The 25,770-nt window shown below is 29.3% G+C and overlaps 1 protein-coding gene across 1 annotated transcript; it reads right to left on the bottom strand.

Moving 5' to 3' along the window:
- Positions 1-65: 65 nt before the first annotated feature.
- LOC123299922 lies at positions 66-24,567 on the bottom strand. The gene is made up of 6 exons (XM_044882345.1): positions 24,217-24,567; positions 23,845-23,990; positions 23,613-23,755; positions 1,601-1,832; positions 1,073-1,528; positions 66-980 (listed from the first exon to the last, which is right to left on the bottom strand). The coding sequence occupies exons 1-6, from the start codon at positions 24,298-24,300 to the stop codon at positions 329-331; spliced, it is 1,713 nt and encodes a 570-aa protein (XP_044738280.1). The 5' UTR covers positions 24,301-24,567; the 3' UTR covers positions 66-328.
- Between the last annotated feature and the right edge of the window lie 1,203 nt (positions 24,568-25,770).

Raw genomic sequence — 25,770 nt, forward strand, 5'->3', positions numbered from 1 at the left:
TTTTGCGTTTAAGATTTGAGAGAAAAATTGACACATTTTATACAATAAGCTTTACAAAAGCAAATAAGTAGACTGTCACTAAAAAACGTGGAAAATTGAAATGATTTCTTATGGCCAAGTATCAAATATCTCAAAAAGTTTGAGCTTAATGTTCATTTTGACTAGATTTTTTCAGGCCTTAAAATTAAGTTCATTATATCTCATAAAACGAGTTTGGAATGCTCTGACCACTCTGTATTTTCCATAGTACATAAAATCAATCTTATTTTCTCCACATTTTTAGTGAAACACTCTGTAGAAAAAGTTTTAGGCCGAATACGACCATTTATCAATTATCACATTTAATTGCAGTTATCCCACCACTTTTTGCAGCAGTGGTTGAGCCATTTCGTGCTCCATTCATATCCATATATAATGCATCCGCGTCTGGAGCAAATGTTTTTTGAACAGGGGACATTGGTAAGTACAAACTTTCTGTTAAGAATGTTTTCGTATGAAGACCCGGAGACATTGGTAAATAATCATTTTCATCCCCATTTTGAGATGAACTACTACTAAAATGATATGATGAGGAACAACTGGTTGTTGTTGAACCTGTAGATTTGGACGGCATTGTATGACATCGTGGTAAAAACTGTAATGATATGGCGGGAGGATATCGTAGTGATGTGAACGATGACGGTGCTAATGGTAAATCATCCAAATTATCTTCGCTGTAGCTGTCTAGTCGAAGACGGTCCTGAAATTTTCGAGGTGGTAACGGTGGAGGAGTACATGCACGTTTTAAAATAATTTCCACAGGATCTTCGTAATGATTTGGTGTTTTTGATTGTTGTGCTTGTGAGAATGGTGATTGTTTTGTCGATGAGTTAGTGTTGGATTCGGTATTGGCTGGAGGAACATCCTCAGATATTTCTTCGTAAATCCCAGATGCAATTGATACGCCAGATTCGCGTCGATTTGCAATTGCCTTTTTATTTCTATAAAATATTAATAAAAAAAATTGGTTAATTTTAGTTTGAAAATTGTACGGACACAGCCCTAAATTTGCGATCAAAACTGAAATACTTACATATTTGGAAATAGAGGCATTAAAATATCCTGAGAGAAAACTTCATCAAACGAATCATCACATCCTCTAATCATATTTGGGCCACATCCTAACAATCCCAAGCCCGTAGTAATCAAGGCTGATGCTGTTTTACTCTTCAAAACCAAACCAGAATCATCCGAAGCCATTGATATACGTACACCCGAATCTTGTGATCCATGATTTGATCTTAAATTCACCGGTGTTACATTATCGGCAGGGCTGCAAGAAGATAGTCCCGAATCTCGTAAACTTTCTGTATCGGCTGTAAATGATTGACGTAAATCTCCTTCGCTTCGACTTAACCGCCGATTTGATGTCGTTAATGATGATGAAATAAATAATCGTTGTACACGTCCACGATTATTTAATTTTTGTAATAATTGTGGAGCATTTTGACAAAATAAATGTAATTGGCCGGCGCCAGCAGAAAATTCACTAGAAAAAAATTAAAAATTTTATTTTCCTTAAAAAGTTCGTGGAAATTTTAAAGAGGAAAATGATTTTTACCTGCTTGTATGTAGAATACAAATTTTTTTGTCATCTGTACTCACACCAGTGGCGGCTAAATGAAATTGTAATAAATGTTGCCATGGTAATATTAATCGAGGATGTCCATTTGTTGGGTCACTAATACAAACACCGTGAGGTCCTGTCGATAATGTTCCATATAATCCAAATAATGCTGCCAAACGGGAGTGTTGGTTATCGATTAAAGATACAGCAAAAGTACCTTCACGCACTGTAACAAAAATATTTAAACGTAAGTTTAATTTTACATAACATATTTTATTTGAGTACATTTTGTAATTGTTTCAAATTTCAATTTTTTTTTTGTTAGAAAGGAAAACAGAATTTTTACGCAATATATTAACCGAGGTCAATAATTTAGTTTGAACATTGAATTGGATCAAACAAATAATAAATCACGCACATGTTCGATGTCTGATAACCTTGAATGAATCAATTTTGAAATTAGTTTTACATAATATACTTCATTATGTTACATTTTGTATACATTTCACTATTAGACACAAATAAATGACATGGAATTTGGCAATATTTCAGAAACTATGCACCCAAACTTCAAATGAGCCCGATTTTTTCGAAATTGGGGATGAAAAATTATTTATTATTTTCTCGACTTTCAGCCAGTTTCTTTCAGAGGTGTTTGGGAAAAATTTGAAAAGATTTTGCCTAAGAGAATAAAAAAAAATGGGTTCATTTGATAGATAGTAGAATATTTTTTATATTATCGCTTAAAATTTTATCTGGGAATTGGATAAAAATCATCGTCTACGTTCTACGATATTAAAATAAAAAAAATCCATTTTGATTTAGGCTGGTTGCCAAGATTTTAAATTTCTCTGATTTTCATAATTCCCAGTCAATTATATTATCTGATAATTATTCATTTTCTCGATTTGTTGTCACTTTATTTCTTCAACAATTTTACCATAAAAGTCCTTTTTCGGAGCTTTGAGACTATGACCCTGTGTTAGACCTTATAAACCTTGTATCTTTTGGAATACTATAAAAACCATGAGTTTAAAGCAAATGGAAGTTAACGATAGCAAGGAGGGATCACCATAGTCTGATCGTGGACCATCAAATAATTTACATAACATAATTTACTTTGGTACATATTATACCAAATTATTTAATGACGTGTACTTAATAAATATTATCCTAATTGTAAACATTAGATTGGAGCCAAAATGTAAAGGAATAATATTATTTCTCATAATGTAAATATAGCGATATACGGGGTGTTCCAAACCACCCGTCCAGGCTGATTATTCTGAATAGTTTAAAAAAAAAATTGAAACGAAAAAACACGTATCAAATATTTTTTGAAACTCTATCTAACCATACCAAAAACACCCTCCACCCTCAACCCCTGTTAGGGGTAGGGGGTGTAACTTGAAAAAATCAAATGGAAACCCCTATTTTTTTCTGCAGATTCGGATTCTTCAGAAGAAAAGACAAACATTTTGTCTAAGAAATTTTTTCCGATTTTCGGTAGATCGCGCTACAATCGACAAAAATCGTTCTTTTAGATTTGGCATAAGAATTGCGCCGTTCAATGACAAAAATCAAAACGAAAAAGTAAAAATAAAAATAAAAACACAAACACACAAAACCAAAACAAAAACAACACAAAAGTTAGAAATTCAACGAAAATAAAAGAGAAGCGAAAATGTCGAATTGCGGTAATTGAGGTAAACCACTAGACAATTGGGAGGATGCTAAATAAAGCTCTTAGAAAGAATTAGATATGAATCATTTTAGATTTAATTTTTTTTCAGACTTTCTAAAATAAAAAAAAACATTTTTACAAAAATAATTTTTCTAAATCATAATAAAATATGAAAAACAAAAACAGAATAGTCTTTTCTTCAAAAAAACAAAAACAAAATTGAAAATAACTATTCTCGACTCAAAAAACTTTTCTCGCCTTCACTTGAACTGCAATTCTAATGCCAAATCTAAAAGAACGATTTTTGTCGATTGTAGCGTGATCTACCGAAAATCGGGAAAAATTTCTTAGACAAAATGTTTGTCTTTTCTTCTGAAGAATCCAAATCTGCAGAAAAAAATAGGGGTTTCCATTTGATTTTTTCAAGTTACACCCCCTACCCCTAACAGGGGTTGAGGGTGGAGGGTGTTTTTGGTATGGTTAGATAGAGTTTCAAAAAATATTTGATACGTGTTTTTTCGTTTCAATTTTTTTTGAAAACTATTCAGAATAATCAGCCTGGACGGGTGGTTTGGAACACCCCGTATATAACTGTCGCCTAAGTAGCATTAAACATTTTCATTACTGGCTGTAGCAAGCAAAGATTTATTATACCTGATTTTCATTTTATTAAAATTGTGTTATTTAAATAAAATAAATAAATAAGTAGATAAAACACGTGTCATTATTTACTTGAAGATTATAATAGTTAGGCACTTTCCTTTTACATTAAGTCGAGATTGTTGGTAAATCATTTAATATTTATTAGCGTCTATACTTGAGTTCCTTTATAGAGGCCAGCGATGTAACCAAACTTCCCTCTTGATCAGGACATGATTAAGCACATGATACTCAAAGGGTAAAAGGGACAGAAGAAGCAGCCCAAATAGCTAATGGGGCGAGCTAAGTTTCAGCTTGCCCCCACAAAGGCCGATAAACTTAATAGTTGATCGCCACAGACTCCAGATATCTCTGCTTCTCCTCTCCTTTATACTCTGATGGTACTATTTGATTAGTTGCTTTTATATCTGCGATATTTATATTAATTATAATGCAAGTCTTAGTTCATTCGGCTGCAGCTTTTTGTTCGGTATACATCTTTTTTAAGCTATTTATTTGTTTCTATTATTATTTTCTCATAATTTTGAACAGTTTTTTTCCAAATATCTCGAATTATTACCGCAGAAATCTGTGATTTTGACAGACAATGATCCTTATACTCAAGGAAGCTAGAAAAAATTCCAACCAGTAGTTAACAGATCCCTTCCCTGACCACGGATTTACCAATATTTAGTTGGTATGTGTTCATTTTTACGCCAAAATTTTTGAATTACTTTCCTCTATTGGAAAATTTGATTTTCAAAATTTGATTTTTAGTTTATATTTGATAGATCTCACACAATTGAGTGAGCATAATTTCGTTCGAGCAATTTATGAAAAGAATGAGACATTTAGGAAAGAAAGTTTTTTCACGTACATCATTGGATAGGTCTTAAAAAATAATAAAAACCTTCTAATGACTTAACTCTACTGCTATCTGCTTTTGGCATAATAGGTAGCTTAATATATGAGAGTATTCAAATTTTGGCTTTAGGGGGGGGCAGGCTATCATGACGTTAGCGTAGAAAAGATCATGCTAGAAAATATCGAAAGGTAAGTAAGTATTCAAATATCACATGCATACTTAACTCGAACCAAATACCCTGACTCATTTCAAACTTAGAAAACTGTTTAGTGTAAATGGAAAGCAACAAACAACTTATAAGAGGCTTAAGAGAATTATCTTCTCCAGAATTTAGTTTAAACAATATTTTATTTAGGAAAGCGGATGTTTTTCACTTAAATAAGTAGTATACAGGAAAATTGGTATCAATTTGAATTAATTAATAAATACTTCATTTAAGTACCTATTAGTATTATTAAATACGATAAATAAATAAACTTCTCAAGAAAATATATATATTCAGAGTAAATGTTTGTTTATTCAGTTTTTACCGAAAATTTCCAGTTTTAATGATTTTAATAGTAATTAACGCATATTAATTGTTAAGATAATTATCTAGGATAATTAATAAGAGTTCCAATTGATAAAAATCTACCACTATCAACAATATTGATCAATAGTTTGAATTTAACATAATCGGTAAAAGAATTGAAACTGGTTGAAAAATTAATGATTTTATTTCTGAAACTAAACCGGACCGGTATATGAAATTTATCTTAGCCGAGACGGAAAAAAACTCAACGCCTCGAGAACTCGAGAAATAAATTCCATGCGCGAGGTAACTAAAAAAACATGCAGATAATAGATTATATCCAAACTCAAATTCTAGTACAATCGAAGTTTTCGACATCGCCAACCAAGATAAAGAAGAGGATCTCAAACTAAACAATGAATTATTTGAACTTTAACTAAAAAGACCATTCAGACAGCTAAAACTTCCGACAAAACCAGTCACACTCATTTAACTAGAAATTTTATAAAAAAATAATTTCTGTGATTTGAGTCACTGGGCAACGAACGCCTACTTTTGAAAAATGTACAAAAACAAATTTTTCGAGAATTCTCGAGCAAAAACCCTAGGTTAGGTTAGGTTGGAGTGGCTGTTCTGGGGGTGGGACACTTAGACCGTAGGGTCCATTGTGATACCGAAAAACGGTTGTGTAGAAACCCTAATGTTAAGTGATTTTAATTTAAACAAATTAAGATTTTGTGAACCGTTAATGATCAACCGACTCAGTAGCCGAGCGTATTAAGGCGTATTTACTTGCTTTGACCACTGGCTTTGAGGTTGGGATCACACTATCGTCGCTTGGATAAGAACGAAGTAACCGACTCCACCCACATCCTAAAATTAATTGTATAATCGGGTGTGGTTTAATAAATAAATAAAGATTAAAAATAATGATGTGGGTGGCCTCTGTTACATGGTCTGGTTAACTGAGGTTGAACTCCATTATTTTTATTATTATTAATGATCACCAAGTGTAAATAAGTTCTTTTTTCAAAATTTATTTCCAAATGTTAATTATATTCAACAGAAAAACTATAAAACTGAATGTTTAATTTCATTTTTCCCACCTTTTAAAAACAAAATTTCACATTCGATTAAGCTTGTTTGAAATTACCTCCTTTTTATTACTAGATAATGGATAATGGATTTTTTCCTCACATTTTTATAAAATAATACGTTTTGTTTAGGTATTAACTGCGCCATTATTGATTTGTTTATAGTACGAATGCATTAAACAAATCAATTTAATGCTCCAAGTGATTATTATGCAAACGTATAAAAATAATTATTTAAAGAAATATTAATATTAAAAACCAGTTTCATTTGAAACATTTACACAATTGCAGATGCTATGCTGATAGCATCCAACGTTTACGATTATGGGTAGCATTTGAAAAACTAAACGTCCAATTGCCAAACGAGCCCAATTTTTATATTTTCGAATCAAAATTAGTCTAGTAAATTTTTTTAATCCAATTTGGAGATAATTTAATTGATTTTTTGCTCCCTCTCTCTTAACTCGTAGTGTCTGTGTGTTTGCATACCAAAAGAAAAATTTTTTTCGTTCAAAAAATTAATTCTAGTATAATTTTGGATTTTTCAGAGACAATCGCAATGAAAAATTTTGTTTCGGAATTTTATGAAACTTTGATATATAATTTTGATACAAAAAAAAAACACCGTCATTTAACGATTGGGTAAGAAGTTTTGGAAATATCGCCGGAAATATTTTACGAAAAGCTTTATATTTCTTGATTCGGTGATTTTGAAGGTATCTCAAAAAATATTCATTCTAATATTAAGAATGTGAAAGTAATTCTGTCTATTACGTTTTCAAGCATAAACCGCTGTACCAATTTTGATGATTTCTGGTTTAGAGATAGGATCTTAGGAAAAGACAAAGGATACTTCTTATCACGAAAATAAAACTTGAAGGGGATGAAATAGGGAATGAAAGTTCGTGTGTGGAATCAATCATTTCTCAAGTCAGGGTTAGGTTATACACAGTATTATAGCTTACATATCACAATAGGACGGACTATAGTCCATTTTCATTTGTACGTTAATATCTAAATCACAACTTCCCGAAAATAAGAAAAACAACCCTTTCCACTTCTATTCACATTAGAATGATGGGGTTTTTTTCCATTCGACGCGTAATAAAAGGAAATTAATAGAAAAATTTTAAGACAAACCTTCCGAAAATGGGAAAACACCCCTAAAACTACAAGGGAGGGGCAAAGAACGTTCTCTATATCATCTCGCGAACGATGCCGTTGGAAAAAGATAGTATGTAAATAAACAAATTTGGGATGCTTTGAGCCTAAATAGGATGTAATTGACCGTTTAGTTTACAAAAAAACAATAAGCAAATATTACTTTTTGGCGAATATTTAGTTTAATCCAGAAATGAATTGTACAAGCGGCAACGTTGTAAAATTGATTTTATGTGCTGTGATCGTGAGATGCTTGTGCTATAGTGTCTACATAGATGAGGAATATATTAGTGTATTCGTTGTAACGTTGACAGATTTACTGCTCTAATAAAATTACTATTTTATTAGTTTTTCTCTTTTTAAAATATCGCGTACTCTCTCATTCGTTAGAAATATCTTAAAGCAAAATAGATATTATGTCTAACAAATATCAAATCCTTAAAACATATCATAGCGTACATTTCTTCATTATCTTGATGTCTTTGTTTTTCTTATAATTTTTACAAATAACTATTCCTATTTTACGTTGACAATTATTTGGATGAAAAAACTTTGAAAGTTCATCACCAAGATTAATTATAAAATATTAACTCAGAAAGACGTTGATATTTTCATAATATTCAAAGGAGGAAAAAACTTGTAAAATTAAATAAGAAAACTTTTTTATTATTTGTATGGAAATTTTTATTATAATATGCAGATTAATCTCGATTAGGTATTCCCCGGAAAAAACATAATATGAGTTACAACCGATTAAGAGTGACTGTAATGGATTTTGGTTGTGTTTGGCAACAGATGGACTGAGACATGAGGACTTCCGAGTAAAAACACTCATTGATGAAAATTGTAAAAACAATCATGAAAACTACGATTGAGGCCCTATATTATATTTTTTCTTCAAAATTTGAAGATTTATTTTAGAGATACTAAAAACGTGCTCAATTTTCGTAAATTTTCTTCAAAATCGCTTAAATTAAAAATTATAGAAGAAATGTTTGTCTTCCTAAATACGAACTTTTAAAAATTTTTATTGACGTGGTGAACTACTGTTAAAACTACTTTTTAGACAGATTTTTACCAATTTTTTTCACAGGCTAAGAATAGGGCTTACTATTAAATCTCAAAGTTTCAGAAAATTTAACCGTTTAGAACGTGATATAATTAATGGCAAAGTTCGTCATTTTGACGTAAATTGATCCAAATTGGGAAGTAAAATTTGGAAAAAAAATTGGTTAAATTATTAACTTCACTGGCAAACTAAAACTTTGGAAGTCAATTTAATTTATTTCTAATTGTCCGATTAACTTGAAACTTTGCACATAAATCAAATCCGATAACAAAACAAGAATTTAAAAATTTTATCCCAATATCCTGGATTCCTGGCAGTGATTGGCAGGAATAGTTTTATCTTTATTATTTTAATATTATTATCTTAAAATATTAATAATATACTGTCAAGTTTATTTTATATAATTTTCCAAAGAATTTCATTTAAATTGATATGGAAACTATCTCGAAAATTTTTAATCGTAAACGACAGGCTAATTTTTTAAACAATTTTATAAATTTTACAATTTAGGATATTCGATGCGGAATAATAAATGAATTAAACCTAATAAAAAATAATAACAATAATAAAATCTTGAAAATAATAAAATCTTTTTTCTAAGAATAACTATAAAAAAAAATTTGATAAATCAATTGCTTTTAGTGTTGAATATTTTATTATTTTTAAATTCAAGGCGTGATTGGAGTAAATCGTTTTGATAACAGAATTACAATTGAGTTCGGAATATATTTCTGAAATAATAGTATTAAACCATATTAAAAACAAGTGAAAACAAACAATTGACTGGGTTAATTGTTGAAATACCATGTATAGACAGTGTTGATTACGCAATGGTTTATTTCCATAAAAAAAGACAGCCAATCTTACACACAAAGTAATAAGAGTATCTTTCTTTTCACTTCCTACTAAGGAAGTGAGAATAACGTTTATAACTAACTATATACTATATCCACAGGGATGTAGTAAATGTACTATATGCTACAAATAAACAAACACATACATTATATGTAACGTATAAATTTAAAATACATCCAATACTTGTATACGTACTATTTAATGTTTCTAACCTAATTTGCGTCCTCACGGATCAACATTGATGTTTCAAACAAAAATTGTTGATTTTTTTATAAGGAACTTTTTTTATATTTCAATTTACGGACAACCGGAAATGGACTAATTAGATGATTGTATGAACACCTTTACCAAAATTTTGTTCGTAGCATCAATATTTTTAAGCGTTACAAACTTGGAACTAATTTTAGTATACCTTGATATAACCTAGTATACAAATGTGAAAGTTATATCAGGATCACATTATAAAACATCAGCGATTTCATTAAGATTGGCTAGTTTTTGAACATGTTGTAATTTTTTGAATATTCGAAGATTCAAATTTGACTATTTGTTTCAAAGTTTCCCCAGGAAAAAATTGTATTAGAAAAAAATTTTTTCCTCTACTTACATTTAGCGTGGATCTCGAATAATTTCATTGAAACATTAATAAAAATTAATATTTATTATATAATTGCTTTAGTTTCTAACATCGTTATACAAAAATTTAATACGAAGTTGAAAATAAACAATGTCTGCTCTTATGACCGGAGATCGATGCAATCGACCGACAAGATCATTAACTTTTGTGGTCAGTAATCCTAAATTCTAAATAAATTTTCCGTTTTTATAAAAACTTATTGTTCTTTTGAACCGAGTGTCACGAATATATATACAAAATTTTCTGTAATTAAAATAATTGTAATTTAATTAACCAAAAATCATTTTAAAAAAATTTACAGGAAGGTCGCCGAACTAAACTTTAATTGGGTTCACTAAATTTTTCTAATAAAAACACAATTTTTTTTTTTGCGGCATTTAGAACGAAGTTTTGTTATTTTCTAAATATTATTTCAAAAACACTAAAATAATTTTTTATTGATTTCAAAACAATCGAAATAATAATGTGTTATGAATTTGAATAGGTTTTCAATAACATAATTAAAATTTAATAATAAATTATTCTTACATTTAACATAACAAGCAAATTAAAAAATAATTATTATTATTTTATGTAATACATATTATTGTCAATTGAAATTATTTATAGTCTAATCTCAAATAATAGTCCGCGGAACAGCCTTTTTGTTAATTAATTAATACATACTTGAAACATCTTGAATGGCTCCCTTTTGGCGAGTCTACTAAACTTTATCTCCGTGACTTTTTTCGAAAGTGCTGTGTTTTCACTGCATTATGCCTGGCCAGCTGCCTGGTCGGGTAAAAAAATATCAAAACACATATTATATTTAATAACTATGATTTGATTAATGTTATGGGGATTTCTATATTTTACCCAGTTACTTTCCTGACTGGGTACACAGTGATCGGGGTTACTAGTATTTAGTCACGCTGAGTTCCCCATTAGATTTATGCACTGGGGGTTTACGATATTTCATCCGGTTAGTTACCTGGTTGTGTTAATAGTAATCGGGGAAGCATTTACGTACACGAGTTTACTATATTCTGCCCGGTCGGGCTAAGCTACTCGGGATCGCTATACTAATTACCTAACAGTGTTTTCAATAGTGGAGGCAATAGAATCAGCCCCGATCTGACATATTTCATTGCTCACGTCATCGTGCCTTCTTTTCATTCCCCGATGGGGCCCTGGTCGCGAGTCGGGCACTTTCAGAGATCAGAGATTTATAGCTTCATATAAAATTTAAAAATAGCATTTCCCACCCTTTCAAATTTAGCAATGGATTCTAAAACTAGAAAGTACAAGTCAAGTCTTCAGATGAGTTATTCAGGCTCCAAATTCGTTGATTTTTCGCAGAGATACAGCTGTTTGAAATTTTTGTAAAATTGTGTACAAATTTTGTTCCTTTAAATATTTGGTAGTGTATATTTAGCTGTCGAATGAATTCGAGCAGTCTGATGGATTATTTGTTTATAATTATAGAATGAATTCGAAACATTCGTTGCAACTTTGTTAATAGTAATCTTAGAATAATTATTGTTAATTTTACCGGTGTCAGTCAGGGAGTATATATTTATTTATGTGTGTCTTCCTGTACTTTGAAATAATGATCATAATATTTTGATTTTAAGTATAATTCAAATCTATTTAAAACATAATTCAAAATATAAAAAATGATTAAATAATATTATTTTTATACTATTTTTGTTTTTATAAATAGTAATTTAGTTTTACTATATCTAAATTATAAAATATATCTTGACTGATGATGTACAGATAGACAAGACAGATAGACTAAACTTGGACTAACTGACAACTAAATAATGTATATCTTTATTGATACAGGTAAGTAATTCTTAAAACAGCAAACAAGTCACGGAAACTGTCAAGGACTTTACTTTTTATTAATTTATTAATTATATTTTATCAATTCTAATTAATAATTATTGAGAGGGATTATTAGATTTATTTATAAATACGAAAAGTTTATTTTTAGAATTTATTTACGTAAAAACGATTTTTTTTTTGACAATACAAAAATCTTATCGGAACATTAATATCAAATTTTCAATTATGGAACCTCCGAAAATAGTAAATTAGAAAAGCTTAGTGACATGGACAATACAATTTCATGAAGAAGTTTCTCTTTAGTTGAAATTTACCACAGTTAATTAAATTCCTACAGCATTTTTTCTTTTAATTTTTAGTTCTTATAAAAATTAGTGTACTATACTAATATATGTAACGATATTCTAAGATTCTATTAGAACTTGGGGAAATTATAAGAAAATCAAGAGTAAATTTTAAGAATTAGTTTTCGAAATATTGAAGATTAAGATAAAATCGCTATTAAGAAAAGATGAACTATTTAATTGACCAAAATGACAATTTCCTCAAAAATGTCATCCTATCTAGAATCCGAAAACAAAATGCTTCAAAAAACTTTGTGGATAATTTTGATAAAAAAGATAAATTGAAAAGATGAAAACGATCACTTGAAACATATCTTACAGAAAAACAAATTCCGCTTGCCATCATTTTTATAAGGTTTTGTAATATTTTTAACATTTTAACAAAAGCAAACAACAACAAAAAAACAAGTGAAAACAAACAATTGACTGAGTTAATTGTTGAAGTACCACGGTTAGACAGTGTTGATTAAGCAATCTTTCTTTTTTTACTCCATGTAATTAACGAGAGATAGCCAATCTTATATACAAAGTAATAAGAGCATCAATCTTCTCACTTCAATGGATACAGTATATGCTATAAACAAACAAACCCACACAAAATATATGTAACGTATAAATTTAAAATATATACAATACATACTATATAATGTTTATAAATTAATTTGCACCTTCATGGGTAAACACTGATGTTTCCGAAAAAGTGTATCAAACAACAGTTGTTTATTTTTGTATAAGGAACATTTTTTACATTTAAACTTTTGTTCTATCACGACCTCAGTTTTTACGTCCTAGGTACGCTATAAAAATTTCAGCTTGATATCTCTTTTCGTTTTTGAGTTATCGTGTTCACAGACAGGCGGACAGTTAGACATTCAGACGGACAACTGGAAATGGATTTTATGAACACCTCTACCAAAATTTTTTTCGTATCATCACTATATCTAAGCGTTACAAACTTGGGGCTAATATTAATATATCTAGACATACCATATGTGTTTGTACCATCTAGGCATATACATATTATCTGTAGTATGACAGAATACATCCGTTTAGTAATGCATCTTAGCGAGAGGTATTATATACATGTATTGAACATTAGTTGAAAGACGCTTGGAGAGTGGGAGTTTTCAAATCAATTAATAATATTTGTATGCAACAAAACTCCCACTATCTGCATGCATACAACAGAAGATCTGTCGTATCGTATCTGTAGTCTTACAACACATGTATATAATACCTCTCGCTTAGATGCATTACTAAACGGATGTATTATGTCATACTACAGATATGTATATGCCTAGATGGTACAAACACACATGGTATATTTAATATATGTATACACTATACAGTATTTAACGAAGTTTGTATTCTATTCTATAAGCAATGCAATATGTAATCTTACTTCAGGCATTTACGTTATAAATTTATTTCTTCTTAAATAACATTATGATCTTCACAAGGCTATTCCACATATGATATTGTTCAAAAATTTATTCACATAAAGTAATATAATAATATATATTTTTATTAAAATGTTATGAGAATTTTATGACTTCAAAAGATTAATAATTATTATTATTATCACAATTTTAAATAATAAAAAAAAGTTCGTGTTGCATCAAATAATTATTACCTTGATTTTGGCCTTTTTTTTTAATTTTCGGTTTCCGTTTTTGATTTCTTAAAATACAAAGTTGTAAAATTTTAATCTATATTATAACCTTAATATTTTATTCATGAATGATTCAAATTTTTCAAGGTATGGTTATTACTACCTTTGTACACAAAAAACGGGGCTATTTGTTGAAATTCAAAATTTATATTGTATTTTATTTTCGTAAAATATAAGGTTAAGAAGACAAAAAAAAAATAGAAATTCACAATTCATTTAATGACTAAATGAGGAGTTATCGAGATACCGCAGAAGATGTCTCCAAAATATGGTTCTTTATATAGAATTTCGAACGATATCATAAAAAATACTCAACTAATTTTGAAACGAATCTTATTATTATAATTTTATACCATGTATATATGAAACACATATCAATGTATACTCAGTTTTGTCCTAAGTTTGTAACGCTTAAGAATATTGATGCTACGAACAAAATTTTGGTATAGGTGTTCATAAAATCACTTAAGTAGTTCATTTTCGGTTGTCCGTCCGCCTGTCTGTCCGTATGGCTGTGGACACGATAATTCAAAAACGAAAAAGATACAAAGATGAAATTTTTATAGCGTGCTCTGGGCGTAAAAAGTGAAGTCGAATTCGTAAATGAGCAACATAGGTGAACTGGGTCTTTCTTGGGTTGGTATTACCCATTTTGTAAATCTTTAGAATTAGAACAAAATTTTAAACTTAAAAAATGTTCTTTATTAAAAAATAAACCAATTTTGTTTGAAACATTTTTTCGTAAACATCACTGTTGTACCTTTGAAGGCTCACATTTGATGGTATGTATTATATGGGAATATCAGTTCTGCGTGGCTATCTAAGAGTGACTATCTTTCTTTACTTACATGACGCAAAAAAAACAAACGATTCCGTAATCAACACTGTCCATACATGGTATTTCAACAATTAACTCAGTCAATTGTTTGTTTTTACTTGTTTAGAGTCAAAATTACTCTACTTAAAATTTCGACTCAAAATATAAAAATCGCGCTCATATAATGATTAAATACTATGAAGAGTAGAGATAAGGAGAACCATCTCTGTATATAACAAGTGAAAACAAACAATTGATTGAGTTAATTGATGAAATATCATGTACAGACAGTGTGGATTACGCAATCGTTTATTATTTTACGTCATGAAAGTAAAGAGAGGTCTAAGCCAGACACATACATACATGTCACAATCGTCAATTTTGTTGATGACAAAATTTTAGCTTAAAATGCGAATTTTTTTTATAACGCTTTTATTTTCAAAACGGTTAGGAGAGGTGTAAAGAGCCAAGAGACAAAAATTGTTTAAAATTATCCAAAATATGATATACAACAAGTTTCCAGTCAAAACATACAACAAGTTTCAACAGTATCAAATTTTCATCAAAAATAGGTTTTATTTTTATTTTTTCAATCACTTGTATCCCAAAAACGGTGGGTTTCAAGAAAAAATGTCATGAGAGGTTTTCTCAAATTTCATGATTCTTGCGCATAGTAAAAGCACACTTTCTAATCAATATGACTTTGTTCAACACACTCATACAAACATTTTGAGCCGGGTCCCATAAAATGTCATATTGTTCGATAGAATTGCAACCTAAATTGCATCATTTCGTACAGTAAATGGAAAATTAATGTTAAACAATAAAAAAATTCGACCTTAATCATATGGAAAACCATGAAAGACATGGTTTTAAAAAAAATAATTTAATTTATGTGTGACAATCAATTTGTAAAGATTGTCTTGTCTGTGTTGTATGAACACTTATTTTATAAAAATATTTTTTTAAATTAATTTTCAAACAAACATTTTACCCCCGCACACTGCATGCTCTTTCAACAGACTCTTGTTGGTATAATAATTGTATTGTAATTAATAATTTCTATTGTATTCTATTAAATAATAATACATTTTATTATTATATTAAAACATTTAAACTATAAGTCAGTCGTCGTCAGTCGCGTCTAGTTTAACTCATCACAAATTGTTCATATTATGTATGGTATACCTATTATTATTTGACGTCAATTTGTATTCTTTATTTTTAACCTTTAAGTACAAGCGTGAGAATACACATAATACAATCGTGTGCAATTCAACATCTTTGATTTCGTTGTTACTCACCCTTAAATTAAAGTGAAAGCCATGCTACAGCATTTTTTAAATTTAGCAAAGATATTTTAAATTTAACCAAAGAAAAAACATTTCAAAATTCTCAAAGACATTAACTTAATGTGCGGCAAGGTAAGGTAAGGAAATTGACCGTTTCATATTGAAATAAAGTAAAAATACTTTCAAACAATTTCCTAATGTTTCGAACAAGTACAGCTAAATATTTGTATTTACAATAGAATAGCATTGAATTTAAAATATGAATTCATTGATACAAAATCAAAGAAGGTAAATAAACAAAATCATTACTTTTATGAAAAAAATTGATTTTAGTTTAAAGTCATGTATTTTATTGATGGAAAATAAAATTGTACTTAGTTGGAATATATAATCGTGTAAATAAAACGAATCGATGAATTAAAAGAAAATTTGCTTGCGTTTGCTTTAAATAGAGTATTTGGTTATTATGCTCGCATATCTATCATGCCTAGTCCATATGTGATTGAGCCAACTATATGAAGATTGTTGTTACCAGTTAACAGAAAGTTTGAAATAAACATATTGATCATTTTTATAAGATTTGTCATATTTTTTGGTTTGATATATATCTGTTTTGATTTTTTCTAATAACTGCTTTTTGGGCCTTAAAATTCAATTTTACGATTTTCCGAAAATGATTGATTGTGGCATCGGAAGAGGCAATTTTCAAAAAAATCAAAAGCGAGCTAAAAAAAGGCAACTCGAAAAAAATCATTAAAAAATACGTTAAACATGGGATAAGGGGTCATATCTGGGGCCCAAGACTCTAAGTGGGCGGAAAATTGTGCACATGTACTTTCATGTCTAGATAACTTTTGTCTGAAAAGTTTTTGATCCTTCTGTTTAAAGCTAGATTAAAGAAAACCGAAATTTCCATGATCAATTCAAATTTCGCGCTTATAAATAGTCATATCCCTTTTTCCTCATATCGGGGAGCAAAATTTCGTGATCTGTGCTCAAAACTACCTCTTAAAAAGTATTTTCAGCCATTCGAAAAAAGAAATCAACCTACCAGATGACCGGCCTTTAAACTTACTTTCGAAGGGTTACACTAACCATCAAAAGGGTTGAACAATTCATAATCAAACATAGAACTATAGTGACTATTTAAATCGTGTTTAAAATAAATATTTAATAATTATTTTTGTAACAATACCAGTTTTTTATTTATAATTTTTTTTTATTTGTATTTTATAATTTATTTTTATATTATTATATATTCTTCCATTACATTCACAAAATAAGAACAATATTTACTTTTTATGAATATTAATTAAGGTGTGATCACAGATTGTTGTCTTTAAAATATGTATGTGAAAATCCCTTAATTTACGTCATAGAACAATGCCGGTATATTTGAATATCTTTAACGACCTGTTGTGCGTCACACTTTTTTATTTATAAATTTAAATTTGAATTCTTTATGATATCACAATTGTATGTCATGTTTGTAGTTCGAGTACTTTTCTGTTGAAAGTTCGTTTGATAAACTTTCCTATTAATACTTCAAACAATTTTTTATTTATACTGAGTGTCACACTTTTTCTTAAAGACATTTTTATTGGCCGTGGTCAGAAAATACTACACTTATTAGATTACGATTTGAGTTAGGAGTAAGTCTTAGAAGATCTTTTGTAACGCGACCAGTTTGATCTATTGTACCTCCGTTTGTTCAAAAGTGATCCAGAATTCGAACAGTAAAGTTTAGAATATTACTGGGCGTACAACCTTCACTTGTGTGAATCGAATGGAGAACAATTTATCTCAAGTGTTGATGTCGTTTGAGAGAGACTTTCGTATTCACGTAGGAAGTGTTTTCGAATTTCCTCGTCTTAGTACTTAACTCATACAATGCGCTTGTAAATCTAGTACGCCCATATGACAAATGAGAACTAACATAGAGGTGTGGCTTAATAAATATGGCTGACTTTAGGTTGCAAAATTTTAAAAATAATACATGTGTTTTATATGAGAAATGATATTATTATACCAGGCATATATGTAATATGCAAGGTATACTAAGTTTAGTCCCAAGTTTGTAACGCTTAAAAATATTAATGCTACCAACAAAATTTTGTTATAGGTGTTCATAAAATCACCTAATTAGTCCATTTCCGGTTGTCCATCCGTCCGTCCGTCCGTCTGTGGACAAGATAACTCAAAAACGAAAAAAGATATCAAGCTGAAATTTTTACAGCGTACTCAGGACGTAAAAAGTGGGGTCGAGTTCGTAAATGAGCAACATGGGTCAATTGGGTTTTGACATATGGGTCCGTAAAACCCATCTTGTAAACCGTTAGAGATAGAACAAAAATTTAAATGTAAAAAATGTTCCTTATAAAAAAATAAACAACTTTTGTTTGAAACATTTTCTTGTAAACATCACTGTTTACCCACGAGGGCGCTAATTAGGTGAAAATTTTGTAGTATGTATTAATATGTGAATATCAGTTATGTATGTGTGGCTATTTAAAAGTGGAAATCTTTCTTTATTTACGTGACATCAAAAAACAAACGATTGCGTCATCAAAACTGTCTATACATGGTATTTCAACAATTAACTCAGTCAATTGTTTGTTTTCACTTGTTTGAGTTATCGTGTTCACAGACGGGCGGACGGACAACCGAAAATGGACTACTCAGTTACAAACTTGGGACTTAACTTAGTATACCTTGATATATATTACATGGTATAAAAAGATATGTGCAACGGAATGCGCAAACTAGAAGTGCAATAATGGGTGTGCAATACAAATGTGGCACAAGGAAGTCAAAATAAATGTTATTATCAGATAATTGGTATCAACAAATTACAAATTTTGGTCATTTTAATTTAAAATATGTAACTTATTGTCACAAACTAATATAATTATAATTTAAATATTGGAAATATTTTACCTAAGGATATGTACACAATCTATTAATCTGTTTCAAGTTGTTATTTAATCAGCAGTCAGAGTCAGAGTCAAGCTAACTATTTAGTTAGCCATTTAGCAGCCAATGATGATGTTAAAATATTTTAAATATTTAATTATTTAATGTTAATTTGTATACACAAAATTTATATATAATTATATTTGGCCTTCAAAATTCTAACAACTGACTGAAATAATCGGTACCTGGTTTGGCTATTATACTTTAAATATTTGATTGTATTTATTTATAGTTTAAAAGAAATTTTTATATAAAATTTGTTTGGCTCTATCGTAAACATTAAATAATTTTTTTTGCTATCACTAATTCTGAACTGCAATATTAATGAGCAAAGCATATTTCAAACGAGATTCGATCCCGTAACACCTAGATCCGGTAAAATGCGCCACAGAGCGTATATTAGGTTGCCGGTGGGACCCTGGTAACATATTGTTAAAACCTAATTTTTTTTAACATACCTATAATATTGACCAAATCGCTTCGGAAAAAAATGTATCCTATAATTGGGATCAAAATTTACAAAAAATGCTCTTTTCATTTTTCTTCTTCTCTTTTTTTCGTAGAACCCATCTTGTAAAACGTTAGAGATATAACAAAAGTTTAATGTAAAAAATGTTCCTTATCAAAAAATAAATAACTTTTGTTTGGAACATCACCGTGAGCGTACATGAAAATTCAGAAAAATTAATAAATGCCATCCATATTCCACATTTACAATACGTCGTGCTTTGAGGCTTATATGATAGTTCACTTTTTGCAATGCACTTTTCCGATAAATGATCCATTAAAACCGCATAAATATGCTTATTCCGTAAAACTGACCGATCAAATAAATCATAAAATTACATTTTAAGAAAAGCTTTTCTAAACTAAAGCCCGTTTATAACTTTGATTTTATTGTTATTTTATTGAAGCCGGAAATTAATTTGCGGCGCTAGCTACAATTCATTAAATTTGACTTCGGAACATCTGCATCATATACTATTATGTGTGAATAATAATTTTCAGTAACTTTATTTCTTCAGTTATCTCACATATGAAATATTACCGGAACATATCCTAGTTCAAATTTCGATTAATTAAATTTCCAGATGTTTAATTTTTTTAACAAAAAAAAAAAAAAAATGTTCTTTATATTAATCAAAAACACTATAATAATTATTCGTAATAATATCAGCGTAATGAACGGACGCTAGCAGCCAAATTTATTCTCTCCTCATGTATATACGAAACTCACTGTACATTATTATCAATTTTTATTAAAACATAAATATTATTGAAAATAATCAACTTTGATGAATTTATATTTTAATAATAATAAGGTTTACTAATCATTTAAAGTTTTTAATAAACAAGTGAAAACAAACAATTGACTTAATAACTGAGTTAATTGTTGAAACGCCCTGTATAGAATGTTTTGCGTGTCAAGTGCTTGCAAAATTTTTTTTATAAATTAGAATAGTTTAAAAAACTAGCACAATTATTCCTTTGAGCCATTCGCTATTTATTTGGTTTTCGAAAATTTCGAATTTTCGAAAGTATTTTCTACAATTTTTTTTCGTTTTTCAATAACAATTTACAAGATCACTAGTTGAAGCTACCTGCAATGCAACAAAGTTTAGTCCTAATTTGCACCCTCACGCGTAAACACTTTTTTTCTATGTCTAACGGTTTACAAGATGGGTCCTACGGACCCAAGACCCAATTGACTTATGTTGCTCATTTACGAACTTTTTTTGTTTTGAGTACGCACTGATAAATCTTTTCGATTGTAAAAAGTATACCTATGTGAAATCGCGCGTTTTTTACTTCTTTGGAATGTCTTTATACAAACGTAAATTGCCTGCGCCGCGCCGGTTACAATACTCAAAAAAGCGCAGAATTATATGTGAATAATTAAAGAAACATATGAAGCATTAGCGGATCCTAGTTCATATTTCGTTAAAATAAATTCCCAGATGTTTATGTAATTTTTTACAGTAAACAAAAACATGTCTTTTTTATAACAATCAAAAACACTATAATAATAATTATTCGTAATGATATTTTAAAATTATTATAATAATACTTTAATGATTTGTATTTGACTGTAATTAATGGTTTACTTGATCATTTGACATTCAATTTTTCATTTTACTAAACGAACGAATATCATCAGTGTTGTGCATATAGTGAGGATCCGAAGAGTTTGGATGGTGCAAAAATTTAACCGCACAGGGATAATTTAAAAATGGTCCCAAAAATACTGTGTACACAGTCATGCCAATTTTTTATTATTTTTTGTCTTTCAATTCTGTAGTTTGGATAATTTTTGGAACTCTTTCCATTTTTATACTCTGTATATATGTAATATATATCAAAGTATACTAATTTTAGTTCCATGTTTATAACGCTTAGAAATAATGATGATACGAACAAAATTTTGGTATATAGGTGTTCATAAAATTATCTAATTAGTCCATTTCATAAAGACGATTAAAATGATAAGAGATATTATAGTGTGCTCAGGGCGTAAAAAGTAAGTTAGAGTGCATAAATGAGCCATATAGGTCAATTGGATCTTGAGTCCGTAAAACCCATCTTGTAAACCGTTAGAGATAGAACAAAAGTTTAAATGTAAAAAAAGTTCCTTATAAAAAAATAAACAAACTTTCGTTTGAAACATTTTTTCGTAAAGATCACTGTTTACCCGTGAGGGCGCAAATTAGGGCAAAACTTTGATGTACTTTTTCTGCAAAGTCCAAAAATATAAAAGATGGGGAGTTGAAAATTTTCAGTTAGCTAGTTTCAAGCAGTTGGTCCTGGTCTATCAATCTTGTGAAAAATTCTCGAAAAACTAAACAAATTTCTAGAGAAATTTTTCGGGTACGGAAACCTAAACTCGCACTTGAAACGTATCTAAGAACACTCTTCTTTAAATTACCTTTTCCCTGAGAGCATTCTCCAAAATGAACCGATTGTGAGGATCATTGCCTATTATTTAATTGTTCCGGGTACGGAACCCTAAATTCGCACTTGAAACATAGCTAAGAACTCGCCCCATTAAATTATGTTTCCAACGATAAAAAAAAATCCCAATCGGTTCATTCGTTTAGGCTCTAAGAGTTCACAGACAGACAGACAGACAGACACACATATAGCTGTCAAAAATAGCTGGGGGTTAAAAATAATGCAAGGGCTGACATTCAACAATTAACTCAGTCAATTGTTTGTTTTCACTTTTATTTTCTTGTTTTATTTTTAATAAAATATTATTTAAGATCAATCATTGTAGCAGAAGAATTATCGAATCTTTCGATTATTTCAATAGGATACAATAAAAAATTATTTGATGAAATCAAAAACAGATCAAGTGGAGTTGTCAAACAAGCAGTTCATGTGAGTGCGATCCCTATGATCTACTTCACCTTATACCCACTGTCGACTTTCCCCAAAAATTTCGATTTGAATTTTCGGACCCATTACAAGAATTTTCCTCTGGGAAGTTAACAAACCGTAGCGTGTAACTCTTATATCAGATGTCTTTATTCAACGTTTCATTATATCGTAGGCAACGTTTCATTATATAGCAGACCAAAAATGTATTATCCAAAAGTTTTTGTGTGCAGCATCACGTGGCCTCTAATCAGTATGTGCACCTCTCAAACTAAGATGCATACGTTACTGAATATAACAAATAAAAATTATTACAATTCAAGGCCATGTTTGTAGTAATACTAACATGATATAGTACAATGGTTTACTATCGCATATGTTGTTTTTCCAGGTACTATGAAAAGCTACCATGAAAATTAATTATCAAACAAGGTACGCCAAAATATAAGAAAAAAATAAAAAGTATGGCGCCAAGATGCATACAGTATCTACACTTCATAGATGTTTATATAAAACGTAGATAGCTGCCAGCATTATTTGTTTAGTAGCCTTTCATGGCTTTATGCCTAGTACATCCTTTGAGCAAAGTCGTGCCAAACTTGCAAACTTTTCTAAGAAGTATTTGCTTAATACTCTGATTATTACCAGCTTTCCAATATAAATTTTCATATTTTCCAATAATTTCTAGAAATTCATGCAGAATATATACTTTTTCCTAATAGAATTTCAAGCTATATGTTTTTTTTTATTGTTTATTGTTTTAAAAATTAAATAAGAAAATCGCAACAACAACAAATTTTGTTTCTGAATTTGATAAAACTTGGTATATAGGGTAATTTAGACCCAGCAATTCAAAACTTCGATTCATTTTATGGTTGGTCCAACATTTTTTAATTAGACGAGTACTTTTCCTTGTATATTGATTAACAAAACAAAAATTCACACAGACACTACTCTAGCGATTGTTTAACCTTAAGGTTCCCAATATCTCAAATATGAAATTATATTTACATTTCATAAAAAAAAATATTTCAAAATTCCTACGAACAATAACAAACTAGTTGCTGCTCCTTAAAATTTATTTATAAACTTTTGGGAAATTTTTATGAAGAATTCAAAATAATATCACATAAAAATACTAGCTGATCTATCACGAATGGGAGAAATAAAATATTTAAAACTACTTACAAGGTAAATATTTAGCTGGTGTCAGCATTCGTCGAAATTGTTCAATCCATTTTTGTGTATCAGTTTCCGAATTTCCCGATAGAAAAAATATGGGTTTGCGAATATTACCATGTGAAAATATTCCAAATGCAAAACGTTTTGACCTAGGCAGACAAAATAAAATTAGCAAGTTTGCATAATTAGAATATTTATAGAAATATTTGAATCTTCATTTAAAAACAAAAAATTTTACCTGGATTCTGTTCGGCATAAAACTGCATTTCGTGGTATAATAAAATTGCTCGGTGATGGACCATTTCTTGTAGAATTCACACGAAATTCAACAACATGTTGTGAACCACCCACATGTCGTAATTCACACCACTGTTTACGCCAAACCTTAAAGCAAAATAACAATATTTTGAACAACCCTGAATGAAAAATTATATAAACTATTATTACAAAATATATCATTGATAAGAAAAGAAAATTGGTTCATAAAAATTTTTCTAATACATTTACAATCAATTATTCCGTAAATAGAAACTTGAACTGAAAACTTGTTTACATAATTTTTGGCGCACAAACAAAAATTCTGAAAAAATGAAAAATAATTTTCACATACTTTCCACGGAGTAAATCCGCGACGTCTTTGGCGTAAGGACACTTTCACATCCAAATATCCAGATAAAACATCTTGTGCAGCCATAACTTAAAGATATAATAAGTTTTTTCGGTAACTATCTGACAAACGCATACACATAAACACACACGCACTGCTGAAGTATAAACAAAACAAAAAATTTTATAACCGACGTTTTAATATTTTAAATTAACGACACACCCAACTGTCCCCTACTTAATGCATACACATCTCAATTATTAAATTAATTAATTGTTTAATATAGAATTTTACGATTTTAATTTATAATTAAAATATTTATGTATGAAGTTTTATGCTGCCTTTTTACCTGTGCACCTGTTTAGTGCACGCTTCAGACTCTTCAAATCAATAATAAAAAGTTGATAAACACCCCAAACATATAGTTTATTCGTTTGAAATATATTCGCTGTACTCGTACTGCTATCTCGTTTTTGTTTGAGTAACTACTTAAATGTTTTCTTACATATCGACTATCTTTTGTTTGATCTGCATTATGGAGTATCTGCATTCTTTTGTTTTTAATGTTTTATTTTAACCTAAAATTATTTGTTGCAGATTAGGAAAATTGACTTTCCTGAAAGACATTTATTAATCAAATTAACATGTTTTTCTGGTCTCGTGAGTTCCAAATCTAATGTTTTCATTTATATAAACACATTTATATAATCAGGGTCGTGGTCATGTCAAAAAGTTGAACTAAATATTTAATTTTGTTTCACTTGATCGTTTAAATTCGTATTTGATTTTGTAGTGGGAATAAGAGTGGGGGTCTGAAATCTAAAAACCTTAGATTTACCGATGAAAACTGTTAATAATATTTCTTATTTAATGAAGAATTTAATGTAAGATTTTTATTTTGTAAGAATCCATTTTGTATAGAAATTAATACACTTAATATTTTTACTTTCGCAAAATTACTTTAATAATTGATATTTACATCAATTTATTTTATAATTAAGGTCTCACTTAAAAATAAATCTTGTTCGAGGTTTATTTGGCTAAAATGAATCTCAAACTTTCAACGTCGATTGAACTAACAGCCAATACGTTTCCCGTCGAAATAAGCTTAATATGCAATTCAACTGGACTTTGCAAAAAATCTTGTGGAATTGATTCCATAGACCTTTTCATCGATTTGCTTTTGTTTCGGACAGTTGTCAAAAAATTATTAAACCTAAGAAAGTTAAATATATTTTATCTTTTTCAAGCAGCGCTTTTTGACAAGGATAAAAAATATAAGATATGTCGTTACTTGATTGAAAACAGTCCGAAATAAAAAGAATCATTTTGTAAATGAAAAGCCCTATTGATTCCATTAATACATTTCAATCACCCCGAAAAAACTTCTCTGTCAGTATCTTTATAATAAGATATGGAGGAGCGTGGGATATTTGAAAGATGAGAAAAATGAAGTTCTTTGGTCATCAAATAAATTTTCTTTCTTTATAACTTTTCTTTCTAAATTTGAAGAAAATTTGGTAAAATAATAGTTTAAAATACAAAATTATAAAATTA

Source organism: Chrysoperla carnea, chromosome 5 (assembly GCF_905475395.1).
Source record: "Chrysoperla carnea chromosome 5, inChrCarn1.1, whole genome shotgun sequence".
Lineage (NCBI taxonomy): Eukaryota > Metazoa > Arthropoda > Insecta > Neuroptera > Chrysopidae > Chrysoperla > Chrysoperla carnea.